This window comes from Neomonachus schauinslandi, chromosome X (genome assembly GCF_002201575.2).
Source record: "Neomonachus schauinslandi chromosome X, ASM220157v2, whole genome shotgun sequence".
NCBI lineage: Eukaryota > Metazoa > Chordata > Mammalia > Carnivora > Phocidae > Neomonachus > Neomonachus schauinslandi.
In genome coordinates, this window is record NC_058419.1 from 107,034,437 (window position 1) to 107,053,290 (window position 18,854).

At 42.3% G+C, this 18,854-nt stretch overlaps 1 protein-coding gene and 1 non-coding gene across 3 annotated transcripts in view; one reads left to right on the forward strand and one right to left on the reverse strand.

The window, feature by feature from the left end:
• The first annotated feature begins 2,942 nt into the window (after positions 1 to 2,942).
• The window catches only part of ACOT9 (acyl-CoA thioesterase 9), a 37,955-nt gene continuing 22,043 nt past the window's right edge, over positions 2,943 to 18,854 (forward strand). The window contains exons 1-8 of one of the 2 annotated variants that reach the window (XM_044911580.1): positions 2,943 to 3,108; positions 5,998 to 6,095; positions 8,008 to 8,034; positions 8,866 to 8,911; positions 10,966 to 11,136; positions 11,402 to 11,439; positions 16,098 to 16,181; positions 16,600 to 16,703. In XM_044911580.1, the coding sequence (XP_044767515.1) occupies positions 3,089 to 3,108; positions 5,998 to 6,095; positions 8,008 to 8,034; positions 8,866 to 8,911; positions 10,966 to 11,136; positions 11,402 to 11,439; positions 16,098 to 16,181; positions 16,600 to 16,703 (588 nt within the window). In that variant the 5' untranslated portion in view covers positions 2,943 to 3,088. The remainder of the gene's footprint in view (positions 3,109 to 5,997; positions 6,096 to 8,007; positions 8,035 to 8,865; positions 8,912 to 10,965; positions 11,137 to 11,401; positions 11,440 to 16,097; positions 16,182 to 16,599; positions 16,704 to 18,854) is intronic. The other variant, XM_044911581.1, reaches the window with a different exon arrangement.
• Positions 17,763 to 17,835, reverse strand: TRNAE-CUC. Its single transcript has one exon. It is a non-coding gene; the product is annotated as a tRNA-Glu (tRNA).

Genomic DNA, 18,854 nt, shown 5'->3' on the forward strand with positions numbered 1-18,854 from the left:
TTATTCTTCTACTTGTAATAGTGACCTTGATGATATCTTATGTATCTGTCAATGCATGATTTTTCTTGGTATTATCTCTGTTACCCTGACACCAAATCAAAATAGAACTAATGGAACAAAACAGGAAACAAAAAGGTGGGGTGGAGAATCTGTTACTTAAGGACAGTGATCTCACCACTATACAACTGCTGGATGTTTCCTGGTCTGATTTCTGGCCATTTTGCCTTCTATGCCTGCTACCCACAATTTGGTATGACCTGTATGCTTTACAACATCACACACACAGGAATCAGGGTTGCTAAACTGTTTGAAGAATTTTTATTTATTTATTTATTTTTAAAGATTTTATTTATTTATTTGAGAGAGAGAGAGAGCCCTAGAAAGAGTGAGCACGAGTTGGGGATAAGGGCAGAGGGAGAGAGAGAGAAGCAGGCTCCCCACGGAGCGGGGAGCTGGACGACAACATGGGGCTCCATCCCAGGACCCCAGGATCGTGACCTGAGCAGAAGGCAGACGCTTAACTGACTGAGCCACCCAGGTGCCCCTGGTTTAAGAATTTTATGCCTCTGCCATTTGAGAAAACTGTAGACACATGGATGAATGCTGGGTTGGCTGGGTTTAACAGGGGTTCTGTGAGGTTAGGATTGAGGTAAGTGGGTTAAGTGATGGGATCATTTTTTTTTCCTGTTTAAATTACATATGTAGTGGACATCTATGGGGTTGGTTACTCAGCACTCCTTTTCTAAGAAGTGCTCCATTTCCCTATCCATGTAGTGACTGTTGGAAATAGCCATGTTAGTAGATTGTGACCTAGTACTTGACCATGGTTCTGGCTGATGGGATTCCTGGTAAGTCACATGGGCCAATCATATGACCTTGTGCTGCTGCCACAGTTGACCTGTCCAGGGGTGTGTACCTGATCCCACTTGGGCCAGTGAATCCCTTCTCAGGAATTTTTCTTCATTGAAGTCTAATTGACATAAAATATTATATTAGTTTCAGACATACAGCATATTGATTCAGCAATTCTATACATTACTCAGTGCTCACTACGATAAGTGTGGTCACCATCTGTCACCACACAAAGTTATTAAGATATCATTGACTATATTCCTTATGTTGTACTTTTCATCTCCGTGGCGTATTTATTTTATAACGGGAAATTTATACTTCTCAATCCCCTTTCTTTTCAGGAATTTTTTTACTCGGGACACAGAAATTTGGTTCAGTTTCTATGCATGTGGCTATGGTTATAAGATGTAAAGTTCAGGAACTTCTTTTGCTATGTGGAGAATGCTATTATACAGAGAAAAAAGAATGAGGCCAGTGTGCAAAGGGAAGTGAAGATAAGCGATGGAAAGAAGGCATCTTCATGGCATTGAGTCCCTGGTTTCAGCTGTTCTGGTCCAAATTGACACCATTTATATGTTGATGAGAATGTGTCTGGTTGGAAGGTGACTGGATTGCACAAAAATTATAAGCTGTCACTAGCCATTATTATACCATCTTTGTAACCTGAAAAATTCTCTTTAATTTTTCTCTCTGCATCTAACTTTGCTTTAACCAAAAGTAAAAAGAAGAAAAATAGTGTAATTCAATAAAATATTTATTGTACTGTGTTAGGTTGGTAGAGTGTTAAAAAGTATAAGTGACACAAAATGTATCAAAACCATCACTGAAGAGGTACAGACAATATGAACAAAAATGAAAGAATGTATTCCTGATGGCCAAAAGGAGAGTCTTCTGGATGTGGGTCTCATAAAAAGGAAAGGTAGGTAGAGAGGAAAGACAAAGCCAAAGACCATGTTCCATTTGTAATTTATGAAGTGATTAAAAAAAAAGCTTAATTAAAATGGACACATTTTTACTAAGCATGAGGTATCATAAAAAGCATGCAGTATGGTCCCTGCCTCCTAGGAAATAAACATCTTCAGGGAAAGTCAAGATTTGTGTATATTCTGGAAGGATCTTCTCTCATTATCTTGTTTTGTTTCTCTTTAGACTGCTTTACCACGTTTGAAATTATGTTATTTGCTAACTTGCTGACTTGTTTTCCTTCTAAGGTAAGCCCCCAAAAGGCAGGGATTTTTGTCTATTTTGTTGCATCCCCAGCGTCTACAACAGCGTCTGGCGCACTGCAAACGGCTTAATAAGAATTCGTTGAATGAAATGGAGAATCAGGTCGTAGGGTAAAATCATATTAACTCTCCGGCCTTGAATAGCTCTGGGCCAGCCAAAATCTCCAACTTTCAAACACTAGGGGGCAGGCCGAGATTAGAAAAGAAACAATTTTGGGGCACCTGGGTGGCTCAGATGGTTGGGCGTCTGCTTCGGCTCAGGTCATGATCCCAGAGTCCTGGGATCGAGCCCCGCATCAGGCTCCCTGCTCAGCCGGGAGCCTACTTCTCCCTCTCCCTCTACTGTTCCCCCTGCTTGTGCTCTCTCGCTCTGTCAAATGAATAAATAAAAATCTTTAAAAAAAAAAAAAAAAGAAAAACAATTTTTTCCCTTTAGGTCAGTGGTTTCTAACTTCGCATACGTAAGCATCACCTCGGGGTGCCTTTAGACGTCCTGAAGGCCGGACCCCAACTCCTAACTATATAGGAATCCCCAGAGGGTGGGGCTCAGGCATCAGTATTCCGGAAAGCTGCCCAGAAGATTCCGACGCGCAGCTAAGGGCAAGAACCACAGACCGGGGGCCCAGGCATGGGGGTCAAGATTGCGCGGCCTTCGGCGAAGCGGAATAACGAAGACAAGCTCCGAGAACCTCTGGCCTCCACGTCACACTCCGTCCATGCTGCGTGGTGCCTTTAATCGGTAATGGCGGGGTTGGCCTGTCCTCCAACTCAGGCTTCCCGCCAATGACAGAGGCTGCAGGCGCCGCGCACCACCCCCGGTCCGCCGCGAGCCTCCACCCCCAGCAGCAAGGCTCCGCCCCCGGGCGGCTGCTCCGCGAGGGTGCGGCCGTGGGGAGCGAGGTCTGGTCCCGCGCTCGCGCTTGAACTCGCGCTCTCCATTCCCGCAACTTCCCCAGCGGACCGGCTCGCGTGGCCCGGGTCTCTGGTCGCGCGCGCGGCCGCAGAGCGCGATGAGGCGGGCGGCGCTGCGGTAGGTAGCCGGGGGCAGGTGTGGCGCCGTCCTGGGGTCGCCCACGCTCGCGCTCGGGCTGCTAGCGGGCCTGGGCGGAAGGAACCGGCCGCCTGCTGGAGGGACTAATGCGAGGGTTTGGGGGCGGAAGGGGCGCCCACCTTCTGCAACCGCGCCTGGACAGGTGCTGTCTGGCTTAGGGTGGGGCGCCGCGACCCCCACCTTAAAGGCTTCTGGAGCAGAGTTTGATATTAAAAGCGAAGCGGCACTTTAAGGGAGGAAGTTGGGTGTTCCCTGAAATTCCTTTCTCTTTGCTCATCAGGGGTGTGGTTTGGGGGTAGCCCCTTGTCGGATAGCTAGCATTCAGGATTCCACATTAACTTTCCAGCCCTTTGCCCTCCTTTGGAGAGCATTTTTAGGGTTAAGTGCTTGACCCGCTTGGACTCTGGGTAAAGTGTATTATAATGTGCGCAGAGATTTCAGGGTACCTCTTGGGCTGTCAGGACCTCAGTCAGGACTGTGTGCCTAGGGCCTTCGGTGCTGATCTAAATTTTACCTTTAATGAGCAGCGAGGGGGCGTGGTGGGGGGGGCTTGATTAGGCCACTTGGACAAGGAGGATGCCTTTTTGTATGTGTCATATGCCAGCTTGCACAGTTAACGCCTAGGGACTCTAGGGCAATTCTGACTCTCCCCCAGCCCCTTTCGCCCGAGCACTCCAGCTGTCCCCAGGTTCTTTGTGCCTGGCCAGTTCCCAGGGGCCTCCCCCCTGTTCCAGCGTTTGGAATCATCCCACTACAGGTGCACCAGCTCGGTGTGGGCCACACTGGTGCTGACTGACACTGAACTCTATCCTTTCTCTTGGGGATCCTGGATCTCTCTCTCTCTCTCTCTCACTGTCCCTGTGGATCTTGCTATCTGTTGAAAAAGGTTTTCTCTCTCTCTCATAGCGCTTAAAAAAGAAAAGCTTTGTTAACACTATTTAGACAGTGTTACATTACAGGAAGGGCCACAGTTGGCTTTAGCTTATGTTGGACATGATGTGAGGGGCCTTCTGCAAGGCTACACGGTCTTGGGGCGTCTGAGTGGCTCAGTCAGTTAAGCGTCTGCCTTCGGCTCAGGTCATGATCTCAGGGTCCTGGGATCGAACCCCACATCAAGCCCCACATCGGGCTCCCTGCTCAGCGGGGGGCCTGCTGCTGCTTTTCTAGCTCCCCCTGCTTGTGCGCGGCGCGCTCTCTCTCTGTCAAAGCAATCAATCAGTCTTAAAAAAAAAAAAGCTACATGGTCTTGCCATGTGCCTTTTCCCAAGGAAACCTTTTTTGATCTCCTCTCCCCCAGTTTGGAAGTCTCTTTCTTTGCCCTGAACTCCCATAAACCTGCATTCCTTTCTGGTAAATTCTGTTGAACCTTAAGCAGGTACTCTGTTAGTGTTTAGTGAGTGGAAGAGTTCATAAATGAATACAGACTGTTCGAGATGATTAGGCTATTTGACAAGTGGGCAATCTTTGTAGCTTCTTTTTTTCCCCCAGACTCACCAAAGAGTCACCTGAATTTGTTCAGTTTCTAAATTGAGGCATTTCCCCAGAGTGGAGGGCATATGAGTGGCATTGCCTGCTAGTGTACTGAAAGCTCTTCCTGGACACCTACCCTAAGCTTGGGACCCGGAACAGAGCTAAGACACTTTGCTCACACCTAAGGTGACTTCTGTGACTTCCTAAGCAAGCCATGAAGAGATTGGCCTCCTTGGTCTTCTTTTATTGGAAAGGTTCAATCATAGAGTCCTGAATGTCCCAAAGCTTCTTGACAGTTTCTTCTAAAGGCCTACCTAGGGATTTCGCTGTAAAACTCCGGAGAGCTTATCAGGGGATAAGCCAGTAACTCTGAGGTACTGAGATGTTGGGTAGTGATTAAACCATTCTTCCGCTCGCTCCACTTCAGTGCTGCATATATAAAAGGGAAGTAGCCTGAGATTGTGGAAAAAAAAAAACAATAAAAAACAGCTTGCCTACAGATGCATTTATGTGTGCATGTGTGTATAGGAACTTCTTTCGCCTTATGACAGTCCTGTAGGGTAAGATACTATACCCCATTTTACAGATGAAGAAACTTTTTTGGGGGGGTGGGGGTGTTAGTCCTCACTTGTCCTGGCATGAGGTAGTAAGAATTTACTAGTAACTTGAACTAGAATGAGTAACAGTATTTGGGGTTCTTGACCTCTTCAGTGCCTTGCTTTCTTCAGCTGTGCAATCAGCAAATTGCTTTGTCAATCTCTGACACTGTATGTGTGTTATCCCTGATATGATAGTGAGTGAGTGGGAGTCAACACTTAAAACAGTGAACTAAAACCAACTTAACTTATTTTGGCAGACTAGGCTAGGCACATTTGGGCAAATAGTTTTTATTTTGTTTGGGGATTAGGAGATTTCTGCCCCAGTCCAATAAATACTCTCTTTGAGTCTGGAAAGGGCTAATTCTGTTTTCAAATTCATTAACTTATAATTGGCTTGAGCTTATGGTGTGAGAATAAAGAACAAAATAAATGTTCATAATTAATAATAAATGTTCATAATTAATTTACTCAACTGTTAACCAAATTGATTCTGGGCTTCTGAAGCTAATAAAAAGGCAAGAGTAAATCCATTAAACCTGGTTGGTATCTTTTATTTATTTTGTAGATTGTTAGCTAATTGGTGTCTGCTCTCATGAAATGTTTACTCTGGTTGGAGAGATGATTTGTAGAATAGCATCATATGCAAATATACATACACTGGAGAAACAAGTACAGACCCTTACAAGAAAGTATATACTAAGGATATGGATTGGCCAAGTGTTCTGGGAGGAGGGACGGGTCTTTGGGGTTGCCAAGAAGCCATGGAACCTACTCCAGTATGTTTTATCTTGTTTTGTAGGTTTTGTTCCTTGAACAAGGGGCTGCTTATTCCTGGCAGAGGACTGACTCAAGGATCCCAGAATCCGGAGAAACAGAGAGTCATCCATATGCATGAAGGCAAGCATGGCTGTTTACCTTTTAGACCCACGTGGTAAAAAACCCTGTCTTACTTGGGAGGCATATAGATAGGTAGTTTAGGACAAATGAGACATATTAACGGTAGAACTTCTCATATATAAAATACTCAGTATAGCTTTGGGTAGAAACCACATTCAGAATTTGAGCTTTTGTTCCTGGGAGACGGAGCTCTTTCAGTTAAATGATATCCACCTTCCTTGTATCAGTACTAAAGTGGAAAGCATGCACAAAAGACACCTGCTGTATAAGTAAGACATGGGCCCTTCATTTGTAGCAACTAAATGCTCCTAATCTATAGTTTTGTTAGAGATGCTGTTAATCCATGCTTAGTTGAAGTTAATTTCAGTTACTAGTCTGATATGCAAACTATGGATGTCTATATCAGTTTAGGAGTATTCATTATAATTAAAATTGTGGCTTCTTGAAAAGGTACAAATTTATTATATACATATGTGTGTATATATATATATAATCTGATCCTCATATTGTCCTATATATATATATATATATATATATATATATATATATATATTTCTACTTTTTTTCTTGGCCCTCAATACCCACCTTTCTTCTTACACTGACTAAACTAGTAATAATGATTTTATGTCAGCGAGGATCGGCAAGTGTACTGTTTGGTATGCTTTTTGACCATTCTTTTATTCAAGGAGCTCAGGAGGGAAAAAAAGTCACAAATAAGTCCACAATTTCCTAGTGGTTACAGGCATACCTTGGAGATATTGCAGGTTTGGTTCCAGACCAGTGCAATAAAGAGAATATCACAACAAAGTGAGTCAAATCAATTTGTTGGTTTCCCAGTGCATTTAAAAGTTATGCTTACACTACACTGTAGTCTATTAAATATGCGATAGTGCTATGTCTAAAAAAACAGTGTACATATCAAAGCAATTAAAATAGTACCATCAAAGCTCACTGGTCACAGATCAGCATAACAAATATAATAATTATGAAAAAGTTTGAAATATTGCAAGAATTACCAAAATGTGACATAGAGACACAAAGTGACCAAATGCTGTTGGAAAAGTGGCACTGACGCAGGGTTGCCACAACCCTTCAATTTGCAAAAAACATACTGTTTGTGAAGAACAATAAAGTGAAGTGCAATAAAATGAGGTATGCCTGTATATTTTGCAGTTCTCTATGATTTAGTAGTTTTCTAAAGGTTTTATTTGGGGCGCCTGGGTGGCTCAGTCGGTTGGGCATCTGCCTTCGGCTCAGGTCATGATCCCAGGGTCCTGGGATCAAGTCCCATATCCGGCTCCCTGCTCAGCGGGGAGCCTGTTTCTCCCTCTGCCTCTGCCGCTCCCCCTGCTTGTGCTCCTTCTCTGTCAAATAAATAAATAAATAATTTTTAAAAATCTTAAAAAAAGATGTTATTTATTTTATTTTAGAGAGAGAGGGAGAGAGTAGTGGGAGGGACAGAGTGAGAATGAGACAATCCCAAGCAGACTACAGGATGAGCACAGAGCCTGGTGTGGGGCTCGATCTCACAACCCTGAGATCATGACCTGAGCCAAAACCAAGAGTCAGACACTTAACTGACTGAGGCACCCAGGCGCCCCTATGATTTAGTTGTAATTAGAGTTTGTACCAAATTTATGGTGTGTAACAATTGTTTGACAGAAAAATCAACTATTTTTTCATTAAAGTGCATGTTTAACCTTATTTTGTTTTGATCAGTTAGTTATTGAAGGACCAAGGATTGCTGTAGTTCATTTCCTATACTGGAATATGTATTTTATAAATCCTATATAAATGCATGTAAATGCTAGAAAAAACATGAACTTAGCACATTATATGAAATCGTATAGATTTATTTTTTAGTCTTCAATTTCCACTGCTTATCTAATTTATTTTCCCTTTATCCATATAGCATGTTCACCTATACATGTGAATCACGGTGTGTGTGGTAATTAGTATCAACTTTTTTAAGTGCTTAATTTGTTTTTGCATTAATTCATTCTTGCACTTTTTGAGCATTAACTAAAATTAAATTGCTTTTCTTTGCTTATCCTTGATTTACATCTTTGCTTCATTTTTGTGGCTTAAACTTTTCTGACAGTTAGGATAGTATAAAAAATCAGAATGAGACTTGGATATCAGTGTTAGTCTCTGCGCTAAGCAATCTGATCTACTACTGCCTAGAAGAAGCGAGGTGATGATTTGGGTCATAATATCTCCATCATAAAGGGACTCCTACTGACTGTGATACTGCCCCACCTGATGAATAATTGGAGTTACCCTTTTTTGTTTATGTAAGTAAATCCCAGTGATTGGCACAAGAGTATTCTTTTCTGCACGAAGGAGACAACAGTTGTCTCAAGTTTTTAGGAAGCAGAGGCTTGATCCCTTCTCTGAGCTCTTTGTTGTGGCATTAAATGGAAATTAATCATTCTTTAAAGCTTCTGAGTGCATGGGGGCGCCTGGGTGGCTCAGTTGGTTAAGCGACTGCCTTCGGCTCAGGTCATGATCCTGGAGTCCCTGGATCGAGTCCCGCATCGGGCTCCCTGCTCGGCAGGGAGTCTGCTTTGGCCCTCTGACCCTATCCCCTCTCATGTGTTCTTTCTCTCTCATTCTCGCTCTCTCAAATAAATAAATAAAATCTTAAAAAAAAAAAAAAAAAAGGCTTCTGAGTGCATGAACTGCTTTTCATTGTTCTTGAACTCATTGCCATAATCCAGTTCCAATTTTTCTCTTGTTTCTTGGAGTGACCTCTTTATTTTTGTTTCAGTTCGTGATAAGTTGCGGGAGATAGTAGGAGCATCCACAAACTGGAGGTAGGCATGCAATTTCTTTTATCCCTATAGGCGAGGCTGTATGTAGGCCCAGCTGATGGTCTCATTGTAGGGACGGAGGGGGCCCTGTGTTCGGAAATGGGTTGAGAGGTATTTTTTTTACTTGGGGGAGAAGACCAACATTCCAACATACTCATCATTGGATGCATTGTTGTCATAAAATAATGTGATTAACACGTACTCTACATTTTTCAAAGTGCATTCAGGTATATTACCTCACTGATTCTCAACAAAACTTGTGACATGCTTATGGTGTATGTTCCTGTCTTTTTTACCAATGATGAAACTGAAACTCAGAGAGATTGAATAATTAAGTATCAGGGTTTGGGACTTAAACCCAAGTTTCTCGGTTTTTCTATTTCATGCAGCCTGACTCCTTTATTGCTTCTTGTCAGTTCACAGTTAACCTGGTCTCTCAGTATTTCCCTGCTGTGAAATAGGATAATATCCTTCTTGGTGTACTGAATTTTGAGACTAAAATGAGATAAAAAGAAAAAGCAGTCACTAGTCATGAAATAATCTATTCTTGTGTAGAAATTATCTAATGACTTCTTTTTAACTGTTTATATGAAAATTTTCAGTTTACTGAAAAGTAGAAAAAATGAATACCTGTGTCCCTACCATCTTTTTTTTTTTTTAAAGATTTTATTTATTTATTTGACAGAGAGAGACACAGCGAGAGAGGGAACACAAGCAGGGGGAGGGGGAGAGGGAGAAGCAGACCCCCCGCTGAGCAGGGAGCCCGATGCGGGACTCGATCCCGGGACTCCAGGATCATGACCTGAGCCGAAGGCAGTCGCTTAACCGACTGAGCCACCCAGGCGCCCTGTGTCCCTACCATCTTGATTGGATACTTATGTTTCTCCAGATTTGCCAATATGCATATATTGGTTGAACTATTTCTAAGTAAATTATAGGTATCATGATATCATGACACTTCAGCATATATCTCCAATAAATAAATATATTCTCTTGTGTAACAAAATCAGCAATTGTGTGTCTCTAACAAACAAGATATTCTCTTACACAATGAAACTGACACTAATTCCCTAATATTATATTACTTATCTATTCAGAATTTCTCACCCGTTCCCCAAATGTCTTTTACAGCTTTTAAAAAAATACCAAGATCCAATAAAGGATTGTATATTGCCTTTAGTGGTTATGACTCTTTGGTCTCCCCTAACCTAGAATAGTAGACAATTATCCTCCCTCCTTTTTTCTTTTTTTCTATGAGCTTGACTTTAAAGAGGCCAAGCCATATGTCATGTAGAATGTTCCATATTTAGGATTTACCTGGTGCCATTTAACTTTTTCCTCTACCCCCTCTATTTTTGGTAAGCTAAATCTTTCTGGCAATAATACTTCATAAGTGAAGCTTAGAAAGACGTCTGAATTAATGATATTGTCAACATTTTAGTTTCCTCTCCCCTTTCTCTCTCTTCTGTCCCACTTTAATCATCTCTTCTTTTTTCTTCCCTTCCCATCTCCTTTTCATGTTCTCCTCCTCTTTACCTTTTGCTCTGCCTTCCGTACTTCTTTTGGATATACTCCATTTTTCTTCCTCTGTCTCTCTTTCCTGAAATTGAAGGCAGAGAGAGAGAGAGAGAGAGCGAGCTGGGGCACAGAGAATGTGAGAATTGTCAAGGTGAGAAATGGGAAGATGGAGTTCAGTGGCCACTTTGTTCCTTAGTCCACATGTATATTTGTGTCCCTCGCTGCATTTTTAATTGGATGTCAAATATTCTGTGTTTTGAATACACTTTTTGATGAGGTGGATATATGGTTTGTTTGGGTATATCTGTATCACTTATAAGTATTTTTTTTTTTTTTTTATCTACAAGCCCAAGACATTTTAACAGAAACATTTTAATTCCACCAAGTGCCAGGTGGGGAGGGAGGGAAGGAAGAGAGGATGAGGTAGGTCCAGACCTTCATTTTCCTCCTTTGATGGTGTCTGACCTGCCTGAATGTCACTGGCATGTGGAATAGCAACTGCCTCTGTGTTTCATGAAGCTTGCATCCTTTCTTCTCAGAGACCATGTGAAAGCAATGGAGGAAAGAAAATTACTTCAGAGTTTTTTGGCTGAGTCGCAGAAAGGACTGCCACCCAGGAGAATGAGAGACAGTTACAGTGAGGTTCTCTTGCCTTTGGGTAGTCAGCCTGAATTACGAGAGAAATATTTGACTGTTCAAAACACCATAAGGTAACACAGCACTCTTTTTATTTGTGTCATTTATTTGTTTTTAGTTTATTTCCTTTCATTATTGAGACTTTGAGATGTAATTCCCACACGATCCTATTCAGTTAGGTAACGTGTGCAATTCTGTGGTTTTTTGTATATTCATAGAGTCATGCGGCTGTCACCCCCATTCAATTTTAGAACCTTTCATCTACCCAAACTGTGTTCTTCATTTTTAAGGGGTGATGATCATGGTTTTCATTTAATCACAGTTTTCTTTATTTCACAGATTTGGCAGGATTCTTGAGGACCTTGACAGCTTAGGAGGTACTGGTATTATTTTAGCATTTCTAAGTAGATATTTACAGCTATACATTGAATCCTTTGGCTGGAGAGAGGCTTTTTTAATTCTTTAACTTGCGCAGCTGAGAATATTCTAAAAGAGGAGTAAAAGAAGGGCCTCTGTTACCTCTGAATTGTCATAATTTTTTTCCCTGAAAACGTAGATTCCTGTTTAACAGTTGTAATCTCATTAATTCTTCTTTCTAATAACTTTTCAAAAAGTCTTGAATTTATGGAAAAGTTGCTAGTACAGTACAAAGAATTGTTCTTCTCTGAGTCATTTAAGAGAATACGTTGCTGATGTGATGCACATCACCCCCGATGGTTTTCATTACTATTTCCTACAAACAAGGACATTCTCCTCCATAACCACAGTACAGCCATCAAAATCCGGAAATTAATCCTGCTACTTTAGACTCTTTGATCCTCGGACCCCATTCAACTTTCCCCAGTGGTCCTTTGTAGCAGAGGGGATCCAGTTCTGAATCAAATGTTGCATTTAGTTGTTGTGTGAGGAATAGCTCCTCAGTGTGTCTCTGACTTCCATGACCTTGAAACTTTTGAAGGTTATAGGCCAGTCGAATTTCTCTCAATTTGGGTTTATTTGATGCTTCCCCAAGATTGGATTTGAGACCTGCATCTTTGGCAGGAACATCACAGGAAGGATGATGTGTTCTTACTGCCTCTCATCAACTGGCACATAATTCTCATTTGTCCCATTACTGGGATGTTAACTTTGATTCCTTGATGAAGGTGGTGTCTGCCAGGCTTCTTCACTGTAAAGTTACTCTTTCCCCCTTTGTAATTAATAAGTACCTTGTAGGCAGGTAAATTCAGACCTTATAAACAGTCCATTTCTTGTCAGACCTCCAATTTATTATTTTACTTATTTATTTAATTTTTAAAAAAATATTTTATTTTTTTATTTGACAGAGACATAGAGAGAACACAGATTGGCAGGGCGGCTTGCAGAGGGAGAGGGAGAAGCAGGCTCTCCGCGGAGCAGGGAGCCTGATGCGGGGCTCGATCCCAGGACCCTGGGATCCCGACCTGAACCTGAAGGCAGTCGCTTAACCGACTGAGCCACCGAGGCTCCCCTAATTTATTATTTTAAAATCAGTATGGACTCAAGGATTTCTATTTCATTGAATGGATTATAATGTCACTTTCATCTCTTGTGCTGCTCACATTGTGCCGGGACTGTCCCAATCCCTTCAGACTGGACTGGTTTTTTTTGTTGTTGTTGTTGTTTTTTTATGTGTCCCTATTCATTCTTTGAGCACTTCCTCACTTTCTGGCACAGGAAGACATTCTAGGCTTATTTGTACTTTCCCTGGCTTAGTCCTAGAATCATCCATATCTCCAAGGAGCTCTGGTTCTTTTTGATGGAGAATGGTCATTAGAAACCAAGATATCTGTGTTGGGAGTGGTCCCTGCTGATGGGGTGTCACTGCTCCCGTGTCCTTTCAGTGGACGAGGTGGGGCATCTGTGCACATGCACATACATTTACTTCCATGTCTGTCTTTCTGTCTGTTTATCCATCTATGAAAATGATGGGTTTACGCTGACAGTTCCAATTCTGGTTCAGCACCACAGGTTCATTCATTTCTTCCCTTTTCATGTTTGTAATTCCTTTTCCAGCTGGCTCCATTATCCTAAATCCATTTACTTATCAGTTTCCCTGGCATGAAGCTAATTTCATATCTCTGCCACCCTTGTGCCCTCATGGACCCCTCATGGATGCTCCCGTCATCTCATTGGGATTCATACTAGGTTCCCTTTTGCAGGGTCACCGTCCTCATTGTGCTCAGCCTGCAACATGCTGGGCCATTGCTCTTTTTTTTTTTTTAATTAAGATTTTATTTATTTATTTGAGAGAGAGAGAATGAGAGACAGAGAGCACGAGAGGGAAGAGGGCAGAGGGGGAAGCAGACCCCCCGCCGAGCAGGGAGCCCGATGCGGGACTCGATCCCGGGACTCCGGGATCATGACCTGAGCCGAAGGCAGTCGCTTAACCAACTGAGCCACCCAGGCGCCCGTGGGCCATTGCTCTTGTTGCCTCCTCTCTTTATGTCCTCCTGACCCCATTTGGGCTCCAACATCCTACTCTGGGCTACCTTGCTTGCTCTTACTAATGACTTTTGGACTGAGCTGTTGGGAAAGGGTTTAAAGAAAGGCTCTAATGACTTCTACAATATAGACATAAGTCCATTGTTAGGCTTAACCCCAGCTGCTTGTTTCTTCAGATTAAATAAACTTGGTTGTTAGGGGAGCCTGCGTGGCTCACTCGGTTGAGCATCTGCCTTCAGCTCAGGTCATGATCCCAGGGTCCTGGGATCGAGCCCGCGTAGGGCTCCCTGCTCAGCGGGGAGCCTGCTTCTTCCTCTCCCTTTGCCCCCCCTTCCCCGGCTCATGCTCTCTTTCTCGCTTGTTCTCTCTCTCTCTCTCTGAAATAAATAAATAAAATTTTTAAAAAATAAATGAACTTGGGTAAACATTCTCACTGACCTTTAAAAAAAAAACCCACACACACACACTGTTGACTTCAGTTTACTTAGGTGTCCCTAAATACACAGACTCGTCTGCCTCTACCCTGTTTTTTTCCTCATTGGCTCCTGTTGAATTCCTTTCACCTGTTCACTTGGATTCTGTTCTTTCCAGTTCTTCCAGCAACTTGCCTTATCACCTATGCTCTCTCTCATATCTCAAGCCTTTTTTCAACTTCACATTTCCTTTAACTTATAAACATGTTCAAGGCTCTTCCATCTTATAAGGAAAAGTAGTAAAATCCCTTTCCCTTACAACACTGTTGAACTTTGTCCCTCACTTCAGAGCTAACTTTCTGGAAGGAGTTGGAAAAAGTAATTTGCTTTTATTTCCTCTCTATCTTGACTTCCTGTTTCCTTCCCAGTCTCACGTGTTCTTTTTTTTTTAATGTTTTATTTATTTATTCATGAGAGTCACAGAGAGAGAGAGAGAGAGAGAGGGGGGCAGAGGGAGAAGCAGGCTCCCCGCGGAGCAGGGAGCCCGATGCGGGGCTCAATCCCAGGACTCTGGGATCATGACCTGAGCCGAAGGCAGACGCTTAACCATCTGAGCCACCCAGGCGCCCAGTCTCACGTGTTCTGACTTCTGCTCCTCTGTGCCACTGAAGTGCTCTTGCCAAGCTTTCCATTGGCCCCCTTATTTCATGATCTGATGGGTGCTCTTCAAGGTTTCCCTGACCCCTTTGTGGCTCCTAATATTGTCAACTCATCCTTGGGCTTTGGGGACATTTCCTCCTGCCTCTCTGGCTGTTCCTTCCCAGTCTCCTTTGTGGGTTCCTCTTTCTCTGGTGATCTTTTGAATGTTAGTTATCCCTAGGGTTTTGTTTTCTGCCCTTTTTTGCTTATTTGTCCACTTACTATAAGTAATCTCAATTACTCCCAATGCTTCACTTGTTCTCAGTATGCTTTTCTGAGTTCCAGACCAATTTGTCCTCCTGGACATCTCCATTTGGATACGCCATAGGCTTCTCAAATTTAACATGTTGAAAATAGTCCATTCTGCTCTTCTCATATTCTCTTTTTCAGTGAATGGTGTGCCATCTTCACCCCTTCACTGGGGTTATTACACTATTGTCAAGTGCACCTTCTTCTTAACTCTAGGATCTTTTCATTTCCATTGATACTGCCATAGGTCAGCCACGTACGATTTATTTTATGGGTACCACAGAGGCTTTTAAATGGACTTTCTTGCCTTCAGCCTCTCATTCCCCCAGGGCATCCTTTAGCAGGTCCATGGATGGAAAGGATTTATTGTCACTTAACTAATATTTATTGGGTGCAGACCCTGGTCCTGAGGGCTGATGATACAAGTTTGAATGAATCATGGGGAAGCAGTGAGGCCACCAAACACAGGAGTATAATACAACTTTAAATCAGTTGTTATGGGCGCCTGGGTGGCTCAGTTGGTTAAGCGACTGCCTTCGGCTCAGGTCATGATCCTGGAGTCCCGGGATCGAGTCCCGCATCGGGCTCCCTGCTCGGCAGGGAGTCTGCTTCTCCCTCTGACCCTCCCCCCTCTCATGTGCTCTCTGTCTCTCTCATTCTCTCTGTCTCAAATAAATAAATAAAATCTTTAAAAAAAAATCAGTTGTTATTTGTAAGGTGCACAGAGCCATGCTAAACTTATTAAAATATGGAAGGTACACAGATAGCCGCAAGGTAGTGTAGGAGTCAAGGGTGTTGTGGGGAAGGAGGAATAACTTAAGCAAAATAATTGCTCTATGATTAGGAAAGAGAGGGAAAATAGCTGAGTCCTTGTGATTTGTTTCTCTTTTCTGAAGATGTCTGATGCTGTCAGACTCATGTGCTGGGGTCTTTCTGTAATTGAGGCACTGCATCTCTGTGCAGCGGTGACAGGCCACCTGGTGGGTTTGGGCTTTGGGCTTCGGTTTCTTCACCAAATCTAAAATTGAGTGGGCAGTCAGATTAGAGAATCCCCAAATCTCTTCAATGTATGAAAAGTCTTTGGTCCTCAGATAAGACCACTAGTGGGATATAGGGGGTTGGGTCTTCAAAACGAGATAATTTCAGAGAGTCAGTTGTAAATGACGAGAAATAATTTTGCTTTTCCTTTATTTGGTTCTCTTCCCTTACAGTTCTTATCTGCTACATGCACACCAGAATTCATGAAGCTAAGATGTCTCCTTTGTCAATAGTTACAGCCCTGGTGGACAAGATTGGTAAGTGATATTATTTTCTGTATGTCATTAGAATTCTCAGTAATTATAAGAGATTATTGAAATTAGAGGAAATATTTTCCTTTTATGGGGGAATTTTTATGTATATATATATATATATATATATATATGAAAATATCTAGAATGCTATATAGCAAGATACATATTTATTATAATAATCTTTGAGTGGAAGGGTTTTGCATGATTCCAGTTTTATTTTTTATATTCTTTGCATTGTCTGCAGTTTTCAAAAAGATAAATTTCTTTTCTATGTCAAAAAAGTTGTTTTTAGTTTCGAAGACTAAAAAAAAGAAAAGAGGAAATGTGGTGGAATTTGCCAGAATTTCAAGTGAAATTTTCCAGTTGTAATAGAGAAAATTTGGGGTATGGTGTGAACTCAGATTGATTTTCTGTTTTGCAGATATGCAGAAGATGAGCTTAAGCCCAGAACAGGACATTAAGTTCAGTGGCCATGTTAGCTGGGTTGGGAAGACATCCATGGAAGTGAAGATGCAAATGTTTCAGGTGTGTATTCATCTAAAGTTTGCCTGCTTGTTCCAATACAGCCAGCTAGGCCTAGTGGAAGAACAGTGTATTTACCTATCTATCAATAGACAGGTATATAGCTCACCACTTCTAGAAAAAGAATTGAAAGTTCATTTCATGGAGCACATGGGTGGCTCAGTTGTTAAGCGTCTGCCTTTGGCTCAGGTTGTGATCCCAGGGTCCTGGGATCGAGCACCGCATCGGGCTCCCTGCTCCATGGGAAGCCTGCTTCTCCCTCTCCCACTCCCCCTGCTTGTGTTCTCTCTCTCGCTGTGTCTCTCTCTGTCAAATAAATAAAATCTTAAAAAAAAAAAGTTCATTCCATGCAGATGGTGGGTTATTTTTTTTAGATTTATTTATTTATTTTTAGAATGAGACAGAGAAAGCGAGTGGGGGGAGGGGCAGAGGGAGAGAGAGAATCTCAAGCAGACTCCCTGCTGACCCGGGAGCCTAACCAGGGATTCAGTCTCAGGACCCTGAGATCATGACCTGAGCCAAAATCAAGAGTCGGACACTCAGCTGACTGAGCCACCCAGGCACCCCGTAAACGGTAGCTTATTAACGTCTTCCTCCTGTATAAAGACTGACACATTATTTGGTATTTATGTTCAGTGTTTATTACTTTCAAATCATATATAGCTACATATTAAGGTGCTTGTTTCTGGTTTTGCCCCAGAGAATTTCACAAGAGTCTGAGTTACATTAGGCATGAATGGTACTGGTCACTCTTAGTTTCCTGGGGTTGCTGTAACGAAGTACCACAAAGTAGGTGGCTTAAAACAACTTGTCTCACAGTTTGGCAGCTAGAAGCCCAAAATCAAGGCCTCAGCAGGACCATGACCCCTCTAAAATTTGTAGGGGGAGAATCCTTCCTTGCTTCTTCCTAGCTTCTGGTGGTTTGCTGGCAGTCCTTGGCATTCCTTGGCTAGCAGCTCTAACACTTCAATCTCTGCCTCCATTGCCACATGCTCTTTTCCTCTTGTGTCTCTGTGTCTCTTCTCTTCTTCTTCCTTTTTTTTTTTTATTAAGTAATCTCTATGCCCAGCGTGGGGCTCGAACTCACGATCCCAAGATCGAGAGTCACATGCTCTACTGACTGAGCTAGCCAGGCGCCCCTCTTCTCTTCTTATAAGAACATCAGTAATATTGGAGTGAGGCCCCACCCTACTCCAGTATGACCTCGTCCTATTTCCAAGTAAAGACATGTTCACAGGTACCGAGGAGTAGGGCTTCATATCTTTTTGCTGGACACTGTTCACTGTTGAACCCGTAACAGTCACTTAGACCAATACAGCAGTTAGGAACAGCCTCTCTAATGAGCGGAACTCAGAGTAGGTATTATAAAGAAATCAAGAAATTTGACAGGAAAAGTTTCCTCAAAGAGCATAATAGCACAGAAATCAGATAATTCAGAGTACGAATGGTGAGCATAGCATAATGGATAAACTTGTTGAATCCCTGTGTTGTACACCTGAAGCTAATGTAACACTGTGTGTCAACTTTACTCAAAAAATAAATAAATAATAAAAAAGGGAGAAAAAGAATGGCTTCACTTACGCCAGGGTATTCAGTAGGCCCATTATTCAGAAACATTTTTTCTTTTCTGGAATGATGAAGCATTTCACCTTTTGGAAAAAGTCTGCAGCTTGCTCTGCAGTAATTAAAGTTTTTTGTCAGAATGGTTAGGTAGTTTTTTATTTGATGCTATATACAAGCAGTTGAATTCTTTAACTCCCATGTTGCTGTAACTGACAGTAACACTGTTTTTAGAACAAAACACAGTAAGGTTGTAGGGGATGCTGCTATGATTTGTGCACATTGGTTTTTTTTTTATTTATTTAACATCTATTTATTTATTTATTTTATTTATTTTAATTTTTTTATTCTTATGTTAATCCCCATACATTACATCATTAGTTTTAGATGTAGTGTTCCATGATTCATTGTTTGTGCATAACACCCAGTGCTCCATGCAATATGTGCCCTCCTTAATACCCATCACTGGGCTAACCCATCCCCCCATGCCCCACCCCTCTAAAACCCTCAGTTTGTTTTTCAGAGTCCATCGTCTCTCATGGTTCGTCTCCCCCTCCGATTTCCCCCCCTTCATTCTTCCCCTCCTGCTACCTT